Source organism: Nomascus leucogenys, chromosome 18 (genome assembly GCF_006542625.1).
Source record: "Nomascus leucogenys isolate Asia chromosome 18, Asia_NLE_v1, whole genome shotgun sequence".
NCBI classification, from domain to species: domain Eukaryota; kingdom Metazoa; phylum Chordata; class Mammalia; order Primates; family Hylobatidae; genus Nomascus; species Nomascus leucogenys.
The window spans coordinates 102,872,417-102,888,806 of NC_044398.1; the positions used below are offsets into that span (position 1 = coordinate 102,872,417).

General features: G+C 56.7%; 3 protein-coding genes across 4 annotated transcripts; all 3 read right to left on the reverse strand.

Moving 5' to 3' along the window:
• Positions 1–6,781: 6,781 nt before the first annotated feature.
• Positions 6,782–7,495, reverse strand: HBQ1 (hemoglobin subunit theta 1). Its single transcript, XM_003269101.4, has 3 exons — positions 7,379–7,495; positions 7,089–7,293; positions 6,782–6,980 (listed from the first exon to the last, which is right to left on the reverse strand). Exons 1-3 carry the CDS (start codon positions 7,471–7,473, stop codon positions 6,852–6,854), a joined length of 429 nt encoding a protein of 142 aa, XP_003269149.1. The 5' UTR covers positions 7,474–7,495; the 3' UTR covers positions 6,782–6,851.
• Positions 7,496–10,769: 3,274 nt separating this feature from the next.
• On the reverse strand, positions 10,770–11,616 carry LOC115830409 (hemoglobin subunit alpha-1-like). The gene is made up of 3 exons (XM_030798787.1): positions 11,478–11,616; positions 11,153–11,357; positions 10,770–11,009 (listed from the first exon to the last, which is right to left on the reverse strand). Exons 1-3 carry the CDS (start codon positions 11,570–11,572, stop codon positions 10,881–10,883), a joined length of 429 nt encoding a protein of 142 aa, XP_030654647.1. The 5' UTR covers positions 11,573–11,616; the 3' UTR covers positions 10,770–10,880.
• Positions 10,798–15,908, reverse strand: LOC100583507 (hemoglobin subunit alpha-1). 2 transcript variants are annotated; one of them, XM_030798788.1, is made up of 4 exons: positions 15,767–15,908; positions 15,441–15,645; positions 15,121–15,297; positions 10,798–10,832 (listed from the first exon to the last, which is right to left on the reverse strand). In XM_030798788.1, exons 1-3 carry the CDS (start codon positions 15,859–15,861, stop codon positions 15,169–15,171), a joined length of 429 nt encoding a protein of 142 aa, XP_030654648.1. In that variant the 5' UTR covers positions 15,862–15,908; the 3' UTR covers positions 10,798–10,832; positions 15,121–15,168. The 2 variants fall into 2 exon arrangements, with proteins under 2 accessions (XP_030654648.1, XP_003269148.1); XM_003269100.3 differs by lacking the exon at positions 10,798–10,832 and having other exon boundaries at positions 15,059–15,297.
• Positions 15,909–16,390: the final 482 nt, after the last annotated feature.

The following is a 16,390-nucleotide window of genomic DNA, read 5'->3' on the forward strand; positions in this document are numbered from 1 at the left end:
CCCATGCTGGAGTGCAGTGGTGTAGTCATGGCTCACTGCAGCCTTGAACTCCTGGGCTCAAGCAGTCTTCCCACCTCTGCCTCAAAGCACTAGGATTACAGGTGAGAGTCACCACAGCTGGCAGTGATTTTTTTAAAGGTGAATGGCTCTGGTAGGTGCTGTGCTGTCGACGCCAAACTAGCTGGACAGGGGCTGTGCCTGGTGCTACCTTTGCCTCCTGCACAGGATCCCCTTGGTCTTGGGGAGCGCATGGGCCCTGACCGAAGCCCTGAGTATGTTAAGGGTAGTCCTGGGGGGAGAAGGGGAGGATGCGGAGGCCGTTTCCTACCCCAGTATGCAGCCATCATGGGACAGGCAGGTGCTGGAGCAGGCCGAGGACCCCCTTCTGGGGTAGCATCCTTTGGGGGATGGGGTGGCAGCCTGGAGCCAGAGCCATGTTGGCCCCGATGGAACTTTTTTGTTTGTTTTGAGACGGAGTCTTGCTCTGTCGCCCAGGCTGGAGTGCAATGGCGCGATCTCGGCTCACTGCAAGCTCCGCCTCCTGGGTTCACGCCATTCTCCAGCCTCAGCCTCCCGAGTAGCTGGGACTACAGGCGCCCGCCATCACGCCTGGCTAATTTTTTTCATAGAGACGGGGTTTCACTATGTTAGCCAGGAAAGTCTCAACCTCCTGACCTCATGATCTGCCCGCCTCGGCCTCCCAAAGCGCTGGGATTATAGGCATGAGCCACCGCGCCCGGCCAGGATGGAACATTTTTTATTACAGTAAAGTGCACACAAAACGTGCTGTTGTAACAGGTTTTCAGTGTACAGTTCAGTGGCATGACGTGTATCTACATTGTTGCGCAGCCTTCACCACCACCTGTGCAGGGGTGGCTTTGAAAAGGTAGAGTATGGCCGGGCGCGGTGGCTCACATCTGCAATCCCAGCAGTTTGGGAGGCCAAGGCAGGCGGATCACGAGGTTAAGAGATTGAGACCATCCTGGCCAATATGGTGAAACCCCGTCTCTACTGAAAATATAAAAATGAGCCAGGTGTGGCGGGCGCCTGTAATCCCAGCTACTTGGGAGGCTGAGGCAGGAGATTCGCTTGAACCCGGGGGGTGGAGATTGCAGTGAGTTGAGATTGCACCACTGCACTCTAGCCTGGGTGACAGAGCAAGACTCCATCTCAAAAAAAAAAAAAAAAAGGCAGAGTGCTAATTCCCCTGGACATGAGTGGGCCTATGAGTCTCCCCAACAGTGTGGAGGGCCCACAGCTGCTCCCCTAGATCTGCACCTCTGGGTGGGTTCTGTACCAAGTGGGCTGAGCCCTTGAGCCAGGGCCAGCTCCCTCCAACCTCCACATCTCCAGGGAGGATGGGGTCTGGCTCTTCCAACTTCAGTGATGCTCCAGATGTAATCCCAGGCCCAAGAGGGTGTCCACACTTAGTTACAGGAGTCTTGAGAGCCTGGTGCTTCCCCAGGGCCCCTCAACCTCCTGGGCTCCAAGTGCTTGCTCCTGTGTGCAAGGGTGCAGCAGCCACAGGTCCTGTGCTGTGGGAGCACACAGGATGATTGAGGTGAGGCTGACTCGAGCTACCCCAAGGACAGAAACTAGAACGTGGACCCAAGAGGGGGGCTCATGGGTGGACTAGGGGCCAGCTTTTTTCTTTTTTTGTTTGAGACGGAGTCTCGCTCTGTTGCAAGGCCGGAGTGCAGTAGTGCAATCTCAGCTCACTCCAACCTCCAACTCTGGTTCAAGTGATTCTCCTGCCTTAGCCTCCCGAGTAGCTGGGAGTACAGGCATGCACCACCACGCCCAGTTTTTATATTTTTAGTAGAAACGGGGTTTCAACATGTTGGCCAGGATGGCCTAGATCTCCTGACATCGTGATCAGCCCGCCTCAGCCTCCCAAAGTGGTGGGATTACAGGCGTGAGCCACCGTCCCCGGTCTTTTTTTTGAGACGGAGTCTTGGTCCTTCGCCCAGGCTGGAGTGCAGTGGCGCAATCTTGACTCACTGCAAGCTCTGCCTCCCGGGTTCACGCCATTCTGCCTCAGCCTCCCAATTAGCTGGGACTACAGGCGCCTGCCACCACACCCAGCTAATTTTTTGTATTTTTAGTAGAGACGGGGTTTCACCGTGTTAGCCAGGATGATCTCGATCTCCTGACCTTGTGATCCGCCCGCCTCGGCCTCCCAGGGTGCTGGGATTACAGGCGTGAGCCACCGCGCCCGGCCCTATTTTAAATTTTTTAAGATTTAAAAATGTTAGTCAGTATTTTTAGTTACACAGAAATGAAACTGCAGCCTCTCTGCCGAGGTTGAAAACCATGGCCCAGAGCAAGCAAAGCCCTGGAGCCAGTACAGGGGCCCGAGGCCTGAGGGGAGAGGTGGTTAGGATCACCCAAAAATAAAGACAGAAAAACAACATGATGTGTCCAGGCGCGGTGGCTCAAGCCTGTAATCCCAGCACTTGGGGAGGCTGAGGCAAGCAGATCACCTGAGGTCGGGAGTTTAAGACCAGCCCGACCAACATGGTGAAACCCCCTCTCTACTAAAAATACAAAAAAATCAGCTTGGCGTCGTGGCACGTGCCTGTAGTCGCAGCTACTTGGGAAGCTGAGGTGAGAGAATTGCTTGAACTCAGATGGCAGAGGTTGGCAGTGAGCCGAGATTGTGCCACAGCACTCCAGCCTGGGTGACAGAGTGAGACTCTGTCTCAATAAAAAGAAAAAGAAAAACATGATGTAAGATGGACTGCAGGTCTACAGGTTCACAGAAGAAAGGCCCCTACGGGCAACACCGCAGTGGGAAAACAGGCCAAGGACAAAAACCGGTGATTAACATGGAGGAGGTGGGAATGACAGATATTATCATACTGAGGATTAAGGTTTTTTGGTTTTGGTGTTTTTTGTTTGTTTGTTTGTTTTTTAGGGGGAGTCTTGGCCAGGCGAGATGGCTCACGCCTGTAATCCCAGCACTTTGGGAGGCCGAGGCAGGCGGATCACCTGAGGTTGGGAGCTTGAGACCAGTCTGACCAACATGGAGAAACCCTGTCTCTACTGATAATACAAAATTAGCCAGGCGTGGTGGCACATGCCTGTAATCCCAGCTACTCGAGAGGCTGAGGTGAGAGAATGGCTTGAACCTGGGAGGCGGAGGTTGCAGTGAGCCGAGGTCACACCATGCACTCCAGCCTGGGCAACAAGAGTGAGACTCCGTCTCAAAAAAAAAAAAAAAGTTTCGCTCTGTCGCCGAGGCTGAATTGCACGGTGTGATCTCACTGCAACCTCTGCCTCCCAGGTTCACACCATTCTCCTGCCTCAGCTTCCCGAGTAACTGGAACTACAGGTGCCCGCCACCACACTTGGCTAATTTTTATATTTTTGGTAGAGATGGGGTTTCGCCATGTTAGCCAGGCTGGTGTCAATTTCCTGACCCCGGGTGCCCTGGGCTCCCAAAGTGCTGGGATTACAGGTGTGAGCCACCGTGCCCGGCCGATTAAATTTTAAAAAGACATCACTAATCAAATAAATGTCAGCTCCCAACCATGAAGAGGAGCAGTCAAGGACGCAGGCACTGGGCCCCCACTGGTGAAACTAATAAAGACAATTTTGGCAATATTACCCAAAAGCTGTAGCAATGGGTACACTTGCCCCAGAAATTCCACATCTGTAAAAATCCCTCCAGGAAATAATGTATGTGTATACAATTTTAGCTATAAATATTCACAGCAAGGTTTTCTGCAAAGTTTTCAAAACCATACAGACACATGAAAAATCACTCACCCCCTGGCCGGGCGCAGTGCCTCACGCCTGTAATCCCAGCACTTTGGGAGGCCGAGGCGGGCGGATCACGAGGTCAGGAGATCGAGACCATCCTGTGAATGGTGAAACCCCGTCTCTACTAAAAATACAAAAAATTAGCCGGGCATGGTGGTGGGCGCCTGTAGTCCCAGCTACTCGGAAGGCTGAGGCGGGAGAATGGCATGAATCCAGGAGGCGGAGCTTGCGGTGAGCCGAGATCGCGCCACTGCACTCCAGCCTGGGTGACAGACTCCCTCTCAAAAAAGAAAAAAAAAAAAAAAAAAAGAAAAATCACCCCCCCAACTGCCTTCCTTTTCTGGGATTATATCAAGTGGTAACAGTTGCCTTCTCTATCCCTGTAGTCCCACAGCCATGGAAGACTGCTGCCAGTGTTTGGTATGTATTGTCAAGTTGTATTGTGGTTACGTTAGTATAAACATGGATTTACGCTTTACATACTGGCTGTGGCATGATCTGTTATATGAAGGTCTTGCCATTGCTCCGTGTCTGCGTTCAGACTGATTCTCTGTGATGGGTACACAGCATTCCCTGGTGACTCTACCATAATTTAATCTGTCTCCTGTTTATGAATATAGTGGTTCTGCATCATATTTTTTATTTTCCTTTTTTTTTTTTTTTGAGACAGAGTCTAGCTCTGTCACCAGGCTGGAGTGCAGTGGCGGGGTCTTGGCTCACCGCAAACTCCACCTCCCCAATTCAAGTGATTCTCCTGCCTCAGGCTCCAGAGTAGCTGGGATTATGGCACATGTCGCCATGCCCAGCGAATTTTTGTATTTTTAGTAGAGATGGGGTTTCACCATGTTGTCCAGGATAGTTTCGACCTCCTGACGTTGTGATCCACCCACCTCACCCTCCCAAAGTACTGGGATTACAGGCGTGAGCCACCGCGCCCAGCTTTTTTTTTTTTTTTTTTGAGACGGGATCTCACTCTGTCACCCAGGCTGGAGTGCAAGGGCACGATCACAGCTCACTGCAGCCTTACCTGCCCTGCTTAAGTGATTCTCCCACCTCAGTGTCCTGAATAGCTGGGATTACAGGCACACACCACCACGCCTGGCTAATTTTTAAATTTTTTATAGAGACAGGGTCTCCCTATATTGCCCAGGCTGGTCTCAAACTCCTGGGCTGAAGCAGTCTTCCCACAGCCTCTCCAAGTGCTGGGAGTACAGGTGTGAGCCACCGTGTGCCCAGCTAGGTGCATGTCTTTGAACATCACTGCAAATGTCCATTGGCCCTTCGTCCATCTGAGCTGCCTATCTTCTGGCTTATTTTTCTGTTAGGTTGACTGACTAGAAAGGGAGTATAGGGCCAGAAGAAAGATAATTTGGAGATCTATCTCTTTTTTCTTTTGAGACAGAGTTTCGCTCTGTCACCCAGGCTGGAGTGCAGTGGCTCGATCTCAGCTCACTGTAACCTCCGCCTCCCTGGTTTAAGTGATTCTCCTGCCTCAGTCTCCAGAATAGCTGGGATTACAGGCACCCGCCACCACGCCTGGCTAATTTTTGTATTTTTAGTAGAGACAGTGTTTCACCATGTTGGCCAGGCTGGTCTCAGACTCCTGACCTCAGGTGATCCACCCGCTTCTGCTTCCCAAAGTGCTGGGATTACAGGCGTGAGCCACCACGCCCTGCCTGGAGATCCAATGTAGTAGAGATAATAACCTTTATCTGCCACATGTAGAAAATATTTTCTCTGGCTCCTCCCCCTGACTCCCCCTCCTTTTTTTTTTGAGACGGAGTCTCGCTCTGTCACTCAAGCTGGAGTGCAATGGTATGATCTCAGCTCACCGCAACCTCTGCCTCCCGGGTTCAAGCCATCCTCCCGCCTCAGCCTCCTGAGTAGCTGGGACTACAGGCGCCCGCCACCACGCCCAGCTAATTTTTTGTACTTTTAGTGCAGACGGGGTTTCATAGTGTTAGCCAGGATGGTGTCGATCTCCTGACCTCGTGTTCCGCCCACCTCAGCCTCCCGGAGTGCTGGGATTACAGGCGTCAGCCACCGCGCCCGGCCTGTCCACTTTTCCTCAGTGTCACCTTGAGAATACCATTTCTGAGGAAAAGCATCTCTACATGTGCCTAGAAGACTGGAACAGCTACGCATTAAGTGTTAGGGGTCTGGATGGGGCCTGTCTCTACCCCGTGTGTGTGTGTGTGTGTGTGTGTGTGGCATGTCTGTGTTACACGTGCTCTTGGATGTGACAGCCATGTCCTGTTCTTGTTTAGACATGACACAGTTTTCTGCGTGTCAAGCGGGAGCTGAAGGATGTGCTGCACCCATTCCTGGACCTGGGATACACAGGAAGGTGCAGCAAGCGTTGTTTTCCGAAGTTCTGCAATGACCATGATTGGTTTTATGTGGACAAATATAAAAAAGCTTCACTCTCCGTAGTGGTGTCGGGTGACGGCAGGCGTCTGGGTCGGTTCCTGGTCCACCTCGCCTGCTACGTGGCTAGGTGCTGGGGCTGGTCCCACCTCCCCCACCACAACCCCCCCGGCACCCCAGGTCCCCAATTCCAGGCCACAGCCGCGGCGGCTGGGCGCTGCGCACGTACCGGCTCTGGCCGGGAGGGGGCGCTGTTCCCTAACCTGCTCCGAGTCAGCCCCAAGCCCTCAGGCCGCCAGCTTGCGTTCAGGCTGCAGGTGCGGAGTTCTCGCGCTGGGTCTGGGCTGCGTGCTTGGCCCAGAGTGGGGAGGACGAAGCCAGCCGCCCTGGGGATGGGCAGAGTCGGCCGTCCTCGCAGCCCGCTGCCCGGGGCGACCCGCGGCTCCCACCTACCACCCCATTCGGGAGGGTCAGGCCGCACGCAGTTCGGTGCCCCCGTGGCCGAGGCCCCAAACCTGCTGGGGGTGGAACGAGGCGCGCCTGGATCTGGGCACTGGGGGTGCACCCCAGGCCCTTGCCTTTCCTTGGGGAGGGGCGGCGCCTTCCTCTCACTCGCGTCCTGCCCTCGAGAGAGCACGGCAAGAAGTCTGCGCCTTGGGGAGGCTTTACTCAAACACGGGGAAGGTCGCCTGGGGGTCCCGCGGCCACCCACCCACAGTTCAGCGGTACTCGGAAGTCAGCGCCGAGATCACGTGGCTCAGGAACTTGTCCAGCGACGCCTGCAGCGCGGGGCTGAAGTCTCCGGGGTAGTGCCGGGCGAGGGTTACCAGCAGGCAGTGGCCCAGGAGCTGCGGCGAGCGCTCAAGGCTCACTCGCCTGCACCCACCCCGCACGCCCCCGCACCCGCCCCGCCGGGGCCCTCCCGGGGACAGGGGCCCAGCACGACAGCCACTCACCTGGAAGCTGGCCGGGTCCACTCGCAGCTGGCACGCGTGCAGGTGGCTCAGCGCGGACAGCGCGTGGGGTAGGTCGTCCAGGCGCTCCACGGCGAGGCTCAGCGCGTCCGCCACCTTCTGGCCGTGGGCTCTGACCTGGGAGGAGCCGGGGCTCAGGTCCAGGTGGGAGAAGTAGGTCTTCGTGGCGGGGAAGGCCAGGAAGGTCCTGCGAGAGGAACGTGGGTAAGGCGTGTCCGGGGGGCTTGGGGAGGGAGGGCCCTTGGGGACGGGGGCGCCCAGCCTCGCCGCACCTCTCCAGGGCCTCTGTCGCGTAGACGCCGACGTTGCTGCCCAGCTTCTTCCACAGGGCGCGCACCAGCGCCCGGTCCTCCGCGGACAGCGCCATCCCGGCGCTAGAACCCGCCGCGCCTTGCGCCTCCGCTACGCATGCGCGGACCGGCCAGGTGTCCCGCGGCCTCCAGGGGGCGCCGCGCTGCAGCCTCGCCGCCCTGGGATCCAGGGCCTCGTCCGGGATCCCGGGACCGCGCGCGCTCGATCTCCGACAGCTCCGACCGGGGCGCTCTGAATCGCCCTGGATCCAAGGCCCCCCGTCTTAGGTGTTCACCATATGGTTTTTAGTCTCTACTAAAAACACAATAATTGGCCGGGTGCGATGAGTGCAGTGGCGCGATTCGGGCTTACTGCAACCTTCGCCTCCCGAGTTCAAACTCAGCCTCCCCAGTAACTGGGATTACAGGTGCATGCCACCATGCCAATTTTGTATTTTTAGTAGAGACGGGGTTTCACCATGTTCGTCAGGCTGATCTCAAACTCCCGACCTCAGGTGATCCTCCCGCCTCAGCCTCCCAAAGTTCTGGGATTACAGGCGTGAGCCACCGCGCCTGGCCATATATATTATTATAACACTGAATTTCGGCATGGATTTGGGATTGGAAGTCAGTTTATTCTGCCTCTTGATTCTATTGTGACACTTGCCCGAGTCTAATTTCTCATTTATTATATAAAATGAGGGTAACAATTTCTTCTCAGATTGTGAGAATTAAACGGATAACAACTGTCAGGTGCCTAACTCGTAGCAGGTGTTTCTTCAGGGCAATGAACATTTATTGAGTGCCTGGGATGTAACCCAAGAATAATAGTAAATGCATATGCAACACTCTGCTGTACCCCTTATACCTTTTTTGTTTTAAAAAAAAGTGATAAAATAGACATAAATTACCATTTTAGCCATTTTCAGGTATAAAATTTGGTGATATTAAGAACACTTAGTGTTATGCAGCCATCACCACTATCTAGGTCAGAACTTTTTCATCACCCCAAACGCCAACTCTGTACTCATTAACAGTAACTCCGGCCCCGGCAGCCACTAATCTGCTTTTGGTCCCTATGGATTTGACTGCAGTGGATATTGCATATAGATGGGGTCATACAATATGTGACGTTTGGTGTCCGGCTTCTTTTACTTGTTAAATATTTGCAAGGTGCAGCTACATCCTTTCAGTGCGTCATTTCTTTCTATGGCTGAATAATATTCCATTGTGTGTATAGACCACCACATTTTGTTTACCCATTCATCTACTGATGTATTATTTTTATAATTTTTTTTTGAGATGGAGTTTCGCTCTTGTTGCCCAGGCTAGAGTGCAATGGTGTGATCTCAGGTCACTGAAACTTCTGCCTCCTGGGTTCAAGTGATTCTCCTGCCTCAGCCTCCCGAGTAGCTGGGATTACAGGTGCGCGCCACCACACCCGGCTAATTTTTTGTATTTTTGGTAGAGGTGAGGTTTCACCATATTGGCCAGACTGGTCTCGAACTCCTGACCTTGTGATCTGCCCATCTTGGCCTCTCGAAGTGCTGGGATTACAGGCATGAGCCACTGCGCCCAGCCACCAGGCTAATTTTTTTTTTTTTTTTTTTTTTTTGAGAAGAAGTCTTGCTCTTTCACCCAGGCTGGAGTGCAGTGGTGCGATCTCGGCTCACTGCAGGCTCCGCCCCCCGGGGTTCACGCCATTCTCCTGCCTCAGCCTCCCGCGTAGCTGGGACTACAGGCGCCGGCCACCTCGCCCGGCTAATTTTTTTTGTATTTTTAGTAGAGACGGGGTTTCACCATGTTAGCCAGGATGGTCTCGATCTCCTGACCTCGTGATCCACCCGCCTCGGCCTCCCAAAGTGCTGGGATTACAGGCGTGAGCCACTGCGCCCGGCCGTAATTTTTAAATTAAATTAAATTAAATTAAATTTTTTTTTTTTTTGAGACAGAGTTTCGCTCTTGTTGCCGAAGCTGGAGTGCAATGGCGTGATCTTGACTCACTGCAACCTCCACCACCCAAAGTGCTGGGTTTGCAGGTGTGAGTCAGCACACCAGGACAATTTTTGTCTTTTTAGTAGAGACGGAGTTTCACCATGGTGGCTAGGCTGGTCTCGAACCCCTGACTTTAGGTGATCCACCTGCCTCAGCCTCCCAAAGTGCTGGGATTACAGGTGTGAGCCACTGCACCTGGCCAATTTTTATAATTTTTTCTTAGGCTTAGTCAACTGAAGCAGCAGGAGTAGAGAAGGAAATGATAAATTTATAACTGGTTCTGATCAATTAATTGTAAAAACTGCTGCACTCCAACCAGCCCACTGCTGTACATTTGACATATTTCTACCTTTAGGTCTGACCTCCATTCTTCCTGATGAAATAATGAAGACACCGTCTTCCTGACAGTCGATACTGTACCCACAGGCTGCGGGAAGGACATCACAAACGCAGGCAGAGGGCCTGCCATAGGTATTTACCAAGAGTGATTCATGGGCTCAGGGAAGAAAAGATATTGCTATCAGCTGAGGGCCAGGGCTTTATGGCTACCAGGTCCGGGAACCCTCCCTCTGATACCCCAGGCACTGCAAGCCTGCTCAGCAGAGAGAAAACACACACCAGGGAGAAGGGACCCTCTAGCCAGGCCTCTGTGGCCCCGCTCTCCTCTCCAGTCGCAATGGGACAGGCTCCCCAGCCTCAGGGGAGCTGAATGGGTGCTGAGCTGGGCCCTGAGCTGGGCCCAGAGACAACCTCCTGATCTTGACAGCCCCAGGGCATCAGTGTCTGGAGTGTGAGCATCCTGGGGTGGCCTGGGGGTGAAAGTGGAACCCCTGGGGTGGCCTGGGGGTGAAAGTGGAACAAGCCTGTCTGGGGCTTGCAGTTGCACCCCTCACCCCTGATTTCATCTAGACTGTGCCTGTATCTGGGAGGTTTTACGGAGACTAGTGGGAACGATGGGGGATCAATGCAGCCACGCTGGAGTGGGACTTCTCTGACCTACCCACCACCCATATCTGGGAGGACCCTCTGGGAAACCAGTGAAGTCCCAGGCAGAAAGCCAGCCAGTTCTTGGCACAAGAGTGCTCAGAAACGTAAAGATGGATAAATTCATTATTTCAGCAAACCTGCATTGAATCTGAAACGCTTGGCAATGAAACTTGAGAAAGAGCAAATGCATCGTCAAAGCACTCTAGGGTCCAGCGTTTTTCCAGTTGGACTTCGCGATGGCTCAACTTTCCCTCCTCCATCCCCTCCTCCCGGCCCTGCCTTTTCCTGCCCTATCCAGCTGCAGAGAGGTCCTAGCCATGTGTGTCCCAGCTGCTCTCCACGCCCATCCCTGGCACGTTTGCTGAGGGAAGAAACTCAGGCACACACAGGCTGCCGCCCACTCAGACTTTATTCAAAGACCAGGGGGGTACGGGTGCAGGAAGGGGAGGAGGGCCTGGCGGGAGGCCCAGCGGGCAGGAGGAACGGCCACCGAGGCTCCAGCTTAACGGTATTTGGAGGTCAGCACGGTGCTCACAGAAGCCAGGAACTTGTCCAGGGAGGCGTGCACCGCAGGGGTGAACTCGGCGGGGTGGTGGGCGGCCAGGGTCACCAGCAAGCAGTGGCTCAGGAGCTGTGCAGAGAAGAGGGTCAGTGGGGCCCAGGGCCCGCAGCCGCCGCCTGCGCTACACCTCCCGCAACCCGCTGGATGCTCTGCCCTGCGAGGAAGGCGCCATCTCGCCCCTCGACCCAGATCGCTCCCGGCCCGCCGCTCACCTTGAAGTTGACCGGGTCCACCCGAAGCTTGTGCGCGTGCAGGTCGCTCAGGGCGGACAGCGCGTTGGGCATGTCGTCCACGTGCTCCACGGCGTTGGTCAGCGCGTCGGCCACCTTCTTGCCGTGGCCCTTAACCTGGGCAGAGCCATGGCTCAGGTCGAAGTGGGGGAAGTAGGTCTTGGTGGTGGGGAAGGACAGGAACATCCTGCGGGGAGAAGCAGAGTGAGGGGTGGGGTTTGGGCCCGGGGCCAGGACGGTTTAGGGTGGCCGGTGGGTCAGGGCGGGAGAGGAGCCCGGGTCGGAGCAGGGGGGGAGGGAGCCTCACCTCTCCAGGGCCTCCGCACCATAGTCGCCGGCGTGCGCGCCGACCTTGCCCCAGGCGGCCTTGACGTTGTTCTTGTCGGCAGGAGACAGCACCATGGTGGGTTCTTTCTGAGTCTGTGGGGACCAGAAGAGTGCCGGGCCGCGAGCGCGCCAGGGTTTATGCTTGGGGCGCGGGGGCACGCCCGGCCGGGCGGCGCTCATTGGCTGGCGCGGAGCCCGGGGCGCGGCCTGGACCGCAGGGGAGTCCCGGGCGGGGCCTGCGCCGGGCCGGGCGGCGGGCTTGGCCTCCCCTGGGGGCGCACGCGGGGCGGGGGCCAGGACTTCTCCACCCTCCACTGCCACTCCACTCCCGCCCATCCCGCTTGCCCGGGAGCAGGGCGGTAGCGGCGCTGGTGGGGCCGGCCCGCTGGGGTCGGGCGCTGTCGGCTCTTCCACCGCGCAGCGCAGCGCCACCCTTTCCTTTCGGGCGCCCGAGCGTCCCTAGTGAGGGAGAAAGTCAGCCCGCACCCCCGCCCCGGCCTGGCACGCGCTGGACGCGCATCAACGCCAGCGGGATCAGGGAACACACGGGCGAGCGAGTGCGAGCCGGGAGCCTTCGCCCAACCCGGGGCGGAGAGGAATGCGGGCACCCGGACGCCCTGGCCCATAGGAACTCAAAAGAATTTCTGCGCAGAGCCCCTCCTGCTCTCCAGCCTCGCTTCCTCCAGCTCCCTTTCCCTCTGGCGATAGTCACTAGTGTGCTTGAGTGACAGGCACCGGGAAGGAACAAATACCAGGACGCAAAAAGCACGGGGCTGTGCTGGGGGCGGCTCCAGATTCAGACTCCTCTACCCGGGGTTGCGGGGTGGCGCGTGGGGGTGGTGGGTGCTGGCTAAGCCCCAAGTCATGGACTCACAGTTTGTGTGACTGACTCTCCCACTGGCCTAGAGGTCGTGGTTCACTGTGACACCCCCAGCTCTCCAAATGCGATCTGATGGAAGACTTGCTAGGTAAATAGTCGTTGTAAACAGATGAACAAACTTGGCTCTGGGAAGGGAAAGGACAGGGGAGAAAAGGCCCCTGTGGTTGCAGAATGTAGGTGGGGGGATGTGGGGTGAGGAAGGAAGGGGTGGACTTGGCGCGGGGTGGGGAGGGTGGGAGGTGCAAGAGTGCCAGTGGGTGCATCCCTGTTCATGAAAAGTGATGGTTTGGCCAGGCTCGGTGGCTGACGCCTGTAGTCCCAGCACTTTGGGAGGTCAAGGCAGTGGATCATCTGAGGTCGGGAGTTTGAGACCAGGCTGACCAACCTGGAGAAACCCCGTCTCTACTAAAAATACAAAATTAGCCGGGATCGGTGGCACGTGGCTGTAATCCCAGTTACTCAGGAGGCTGAGGCAGGAGAATCGCTTGAACCCGGGAGGGAGATGCGGGGAGCCGAGATTGTGCCATTGCACTCCAGCCTGGGCAAGAAGAGGGAAACTGCGCGCCTCCAAACAAACAAACAAACAAACAAATAATAAATAGATAAATAAATAAAATAAAAATAAGGTGGCCGGACATGGTGGCTCTCGCCTGAAATCCCAGCATTTTGGGAGGCTGAGGCCGGTGGATCATGAGGTCAGGAGATCCAGACGATCCTGGCCAACATAGTGAAACCCCATCTCTACTAAAAATACAAAAATCAGCTGGGTGTGGTGGTGCGTGCCTGTAATCCCAGTTACTCGGGAGGTGGAGGCTGGAGAATCCCTTGAACCAGGGAGGTGGAGGTTGCAGTGAGCCGAGATCCTGCCACAGCACTCTAGCCTGGCGACACAGCGAGACTCTGTTTCAAAAAAATAAATACATAAATAAATAAAGTGGTGATTTTTGGGGGGATCATGATGGAAATATAGAAATAATCAGTGAGACTGTGGAGTGGCACAGAGCTGAATGAACTGGCTGAAAGGGGTGTACGGGAGACAGTTCACTGAGAATAGGAAGTTGTACACAGGTGTTTATGGTATGATGGTATTTTCGTCCAAAAAGAGGGCCTGCGGCCGTAGTTGTAGATGTAGCTCTGTTCCCTCAGCATGGGATGGGGCCCATAGGCTGAGTCCCAAACGCTTCATTTTGGTCTCTTCTGGGGGTGGGTGTGAGGAGACGGGAAAGAGAGACTCTATCCTACTTTAAGTAACACAACAAAGGATGTGTGTGTGTGTGTGTGTGTGTGTGAGTGTGAAAGCATGGATGGATTTTAGTTTGTTTATTTATTTATTTATTTATTTATTGAGACGGAGTTTTCCTCTTGTTTCCCAGGCTGGAGTGCAATGGCGCGATCTCAGCTCACCACAACCTCTGCCTCCCGGGTTCAAGCGATTCTCCTGCCTCAGCCTCCCTGTAGCTGGGATTACAGGCATGTGCCACCACGCCCGGCTAATTTTGTATTTTCAGTAGAACCGGGGTTTCTCCATATTGGTCAGGCTGGTCTCAAACTCCCGACCTCAGGTGATCTGCCCACCTCGGCCTCCCAAAGTGCTGGGATTACAGGCATAAGCCACCATGCCTGTCGGATTTTAGTTTTTTTTTTTTTAAGTGTTTATTCTTAAATAACAGTGCTCTGGGCTGTGAGGCACAGGAAGAGTGGGTGGTGGAGAGGGGGAGGGAACTCCCCAACAATTCAGAGAGGTCCATGTCCAGAAGAAAAGCAGTGACAGGGCCCTCTCCACCCTCCCCAAAGCTCAATCCAGTACTGTGAGTGCGGAGGGGGAGGCTTGCTCTGGGATAGGGGCTGGGCTGGAGGTGCTGCTCGTGTTCCTAGGCTGGCTGAGAGCCAGGTGGGCTGTGCAACTTCCCAGCATGGATTCCAGGACTTCAGCACCGGGGACAGGGACGTTTCCAGAAGTTGCTGGCAGCACAGGAAGCAGAAGCACCAGGAGGTCCCAGAGGCCCTGGGTGGCGCAATTAGCTGGGAGCTCAGGGCTGGACACACAGCGAGTTCTGAATGCACCGTGCAAAGTGCAGGAGAAGTGCAGGAGTAAGGCCGCAAGGTGCTCTGCTGAAGAGTCTCCCCTTCAGCAGGTGTGGGCTGCCGGCTGTGAGCATCCCAGCCCCTTCCTCCTTCCCCACTGACTGGGCTGCTCTCAGAGGGTTACCATGACAGAGGAAGCGTGGGTAGGGCCAGCACCCTCACTCCAGCCACCTACCCTCTGGCAGGAAGGGGTGGGAATGAGAGAAATGTTCTGGCACCTGCACTTGCATCGGGAACAGCCTATTTTGCTAGTTTGTTTTGTTTTGTGTTGTTTTGATGGACAGTGAATGTTTAACTGGGTTCAACCAGGGAGATTTCAAAGGAGGGTGGCGGTGCTGAGACTCCCTGAGTAGAACCCTGGATGCCTCTCTCCTCCGCAGCTCCTGAGCCACTGCCTGCAGGCCTGGCACCTCTCAGGACAGGGGCTGGTTCAGCACCTTCTCTTGAGCAGGCCCACCTCAGCTTCCCCTCCCATACTCCCTGCAGTTCTCCCTCCCCAACCCCATGCAGCTGCAGAGAGGTCCTTGGTCAGAAACAGGAAAAAACCCCGATGGCTGGCACATTCCGGGACAGAGAGAACCCAGGCACACACAGGCTGCCGCCCACTCAGACTTTATTCAAAGACCAGGAAGGGCCAGTGCAAGGAGGGGAGGAGGGCCTGGCGGGAGGCCCAGCGGGCAGGAGGAACGGCCACCGAGGCTCCAGCTTAACGGTATTTGGAGGTCAGCACGGTGCTCACAGAAGCCAGGAACTTGTCCAGGGAGGCGTGCACCGCAGGGGTGAACTCGGCGGGGTGGTGGGCGGCCAGGGTCACCAGCAGGCAGTGGCTCAGGAGCTGTGCAGAGAAGAGGGTCAGTGGGGCCCAGGGCCCGCAGCCGCCGCCTGCGCTACACCTCCCGCAACCCGCTGGATGCTCTGCCCTGCGAGGAAGGCGCCATCTCGCCCCTCGACCCAGATCGCTCCCGGCCCGCCGCTCACCTTGAAGTTGACCGGGTCCACCCGAAGCTTGTGCGCGTGCAGGTCGCTCAGGGCGGACAGCGCGTTGGGCATGTCGTCCACGTGCGCCACGGCGTTGGTCAGCGCGTCGGCCACCTTCTTGCCGTGGCCCTTAACCTGGGCAGAGCCATGGCTCAGGTCGAAGTGGGGGAAGTAGGTCTTGGTGGTGGGGAAGGACAGGAACATCCTGCGGGGAGAAGCAGAGTGAGGGGTGGGGTTTGGGCCCGGGGCCAGGACGGTTTAGGGTGGCCGGTGGGTCAGGGCGGGAGAGGAGCCCGGGTCGGAGCAGGGGAGGGAGGGAGCCTCACCTCTCCAGGGCCTCCGCACCATAGTCGCCGGCGTGCGCGCCGACCTTGCCCCAGGCGGCCTTGACGTTGTTCTTGTCGGCAGGAGACAGCACCATGGTGGGTTCTTTCTGAGTCTGTGGGGACCAGAAGAGTGCCGGGCCGCGAGCGCGCCAGGGTTTATGCTTGGGGCGCGGGGGCACGCCCGGCCGGGCGGCGCTCATTGGCTGGCGCGGAGCCCGGGGCGCGGCCTGGACCGCAGGGGAGTCCCAGGCGGGGCCTGCGCCGGGCCGGGCGGCGGGCTTGGCCTCCCCTAGGGGCGCACGCGGGGCGGGCGCCAGGACTTGTCCACCCTCCACCGCCACTCCACTCCCGCCCATCCCGCTTGCCCGGGAGCAGGGCGGTAGCGGCGCCGGTGGGGCCGGCCCGCTGGGGTCGGGCGCTGTCGGCTCTTCCACCGCGCAGCGCAGCGCCACCCTTTCCTTTCGGGCGCCCGAGCGTCCCTAGTGAGGGAGAAAGTCAGCCCGCACCCCCGCCCCGGCCTGGCACGCGCTGGACGCGCATCAACGCCAGCGGGATCAGGGAACACACGGGCGAGCGAGTGCGAGCCGGGAGCCTTCGCCCAACCCGGGGCGGAGAGGAATGCGG

Bases quoted from the DNA above. Each gene is read 5' to 3' on its own strand.
- LOC115830409 (XM_030798787.1), bottom strand. From the start codon at position 11,572: ATGGTGCTGTCTCCTGCCGACAAGAACAACGTCAAGGCCGCCTGGGGC. The intron at 11,358-11,477 runs GTGAGGCTCCCT...TTCTCCCCGCAG, and splicing joins GGTGCGGAGGCCCTGGAGAG to GATGTTCCTGTCCTTCCCCA. The intron at 11,010-11,152 runs GTGAGCGGCGGG...TTCTCTGCACAG, and splicing joins TGGACCCGGTCAACTTCAAG to CTCCTGAGCCACTGCTTGCT.
- LOC100583507 (XM_030798788.1), bottom strand. From the start codon at position 15,861: ATGGTGCTGTCTCCTGCCGACAAGAACAACGTCAAGGCCGCCTGGGGC. The intron at 15,646-15,766 runs GTGAGGCTCCCT...TTCTCCCCGCAG, and splicing joins GGTGCGGAGGCCCTGGAGAG to GATGTTCCTGTCCTTCCCCA. The intron at 15,298-15,440 runs GTGAGCGGCGGG...TTCTCTGCACAG, and splicing joins TGGACCCGGTCAACTTCAAG to CTCCTGAGCCACTGCCTGCT.
- HBQ1 (XM_003269101.4), bottom strand. From the start codon at position 7,473: ATGGCGCTGTCCGCGGAGGACCGGGCGCTGGTGCGCGCCCTGTGGAAG. The intron at 7,294-7,378 runs GTGCGGCGAGGC...TTCCTCTCGCAG, and splicing joins GCGACAGAGGCCCTGGAGAG to GACCTTCCTGGCCTTCCCCG. The intron at 6,981-7,088 runs GTGAGTGGCTGT...CGCTCGCCGCAG, and splicing joins TGGACCCGGCCAGCTTCCAG to CTCCTGGGCCACTGCCTGCT.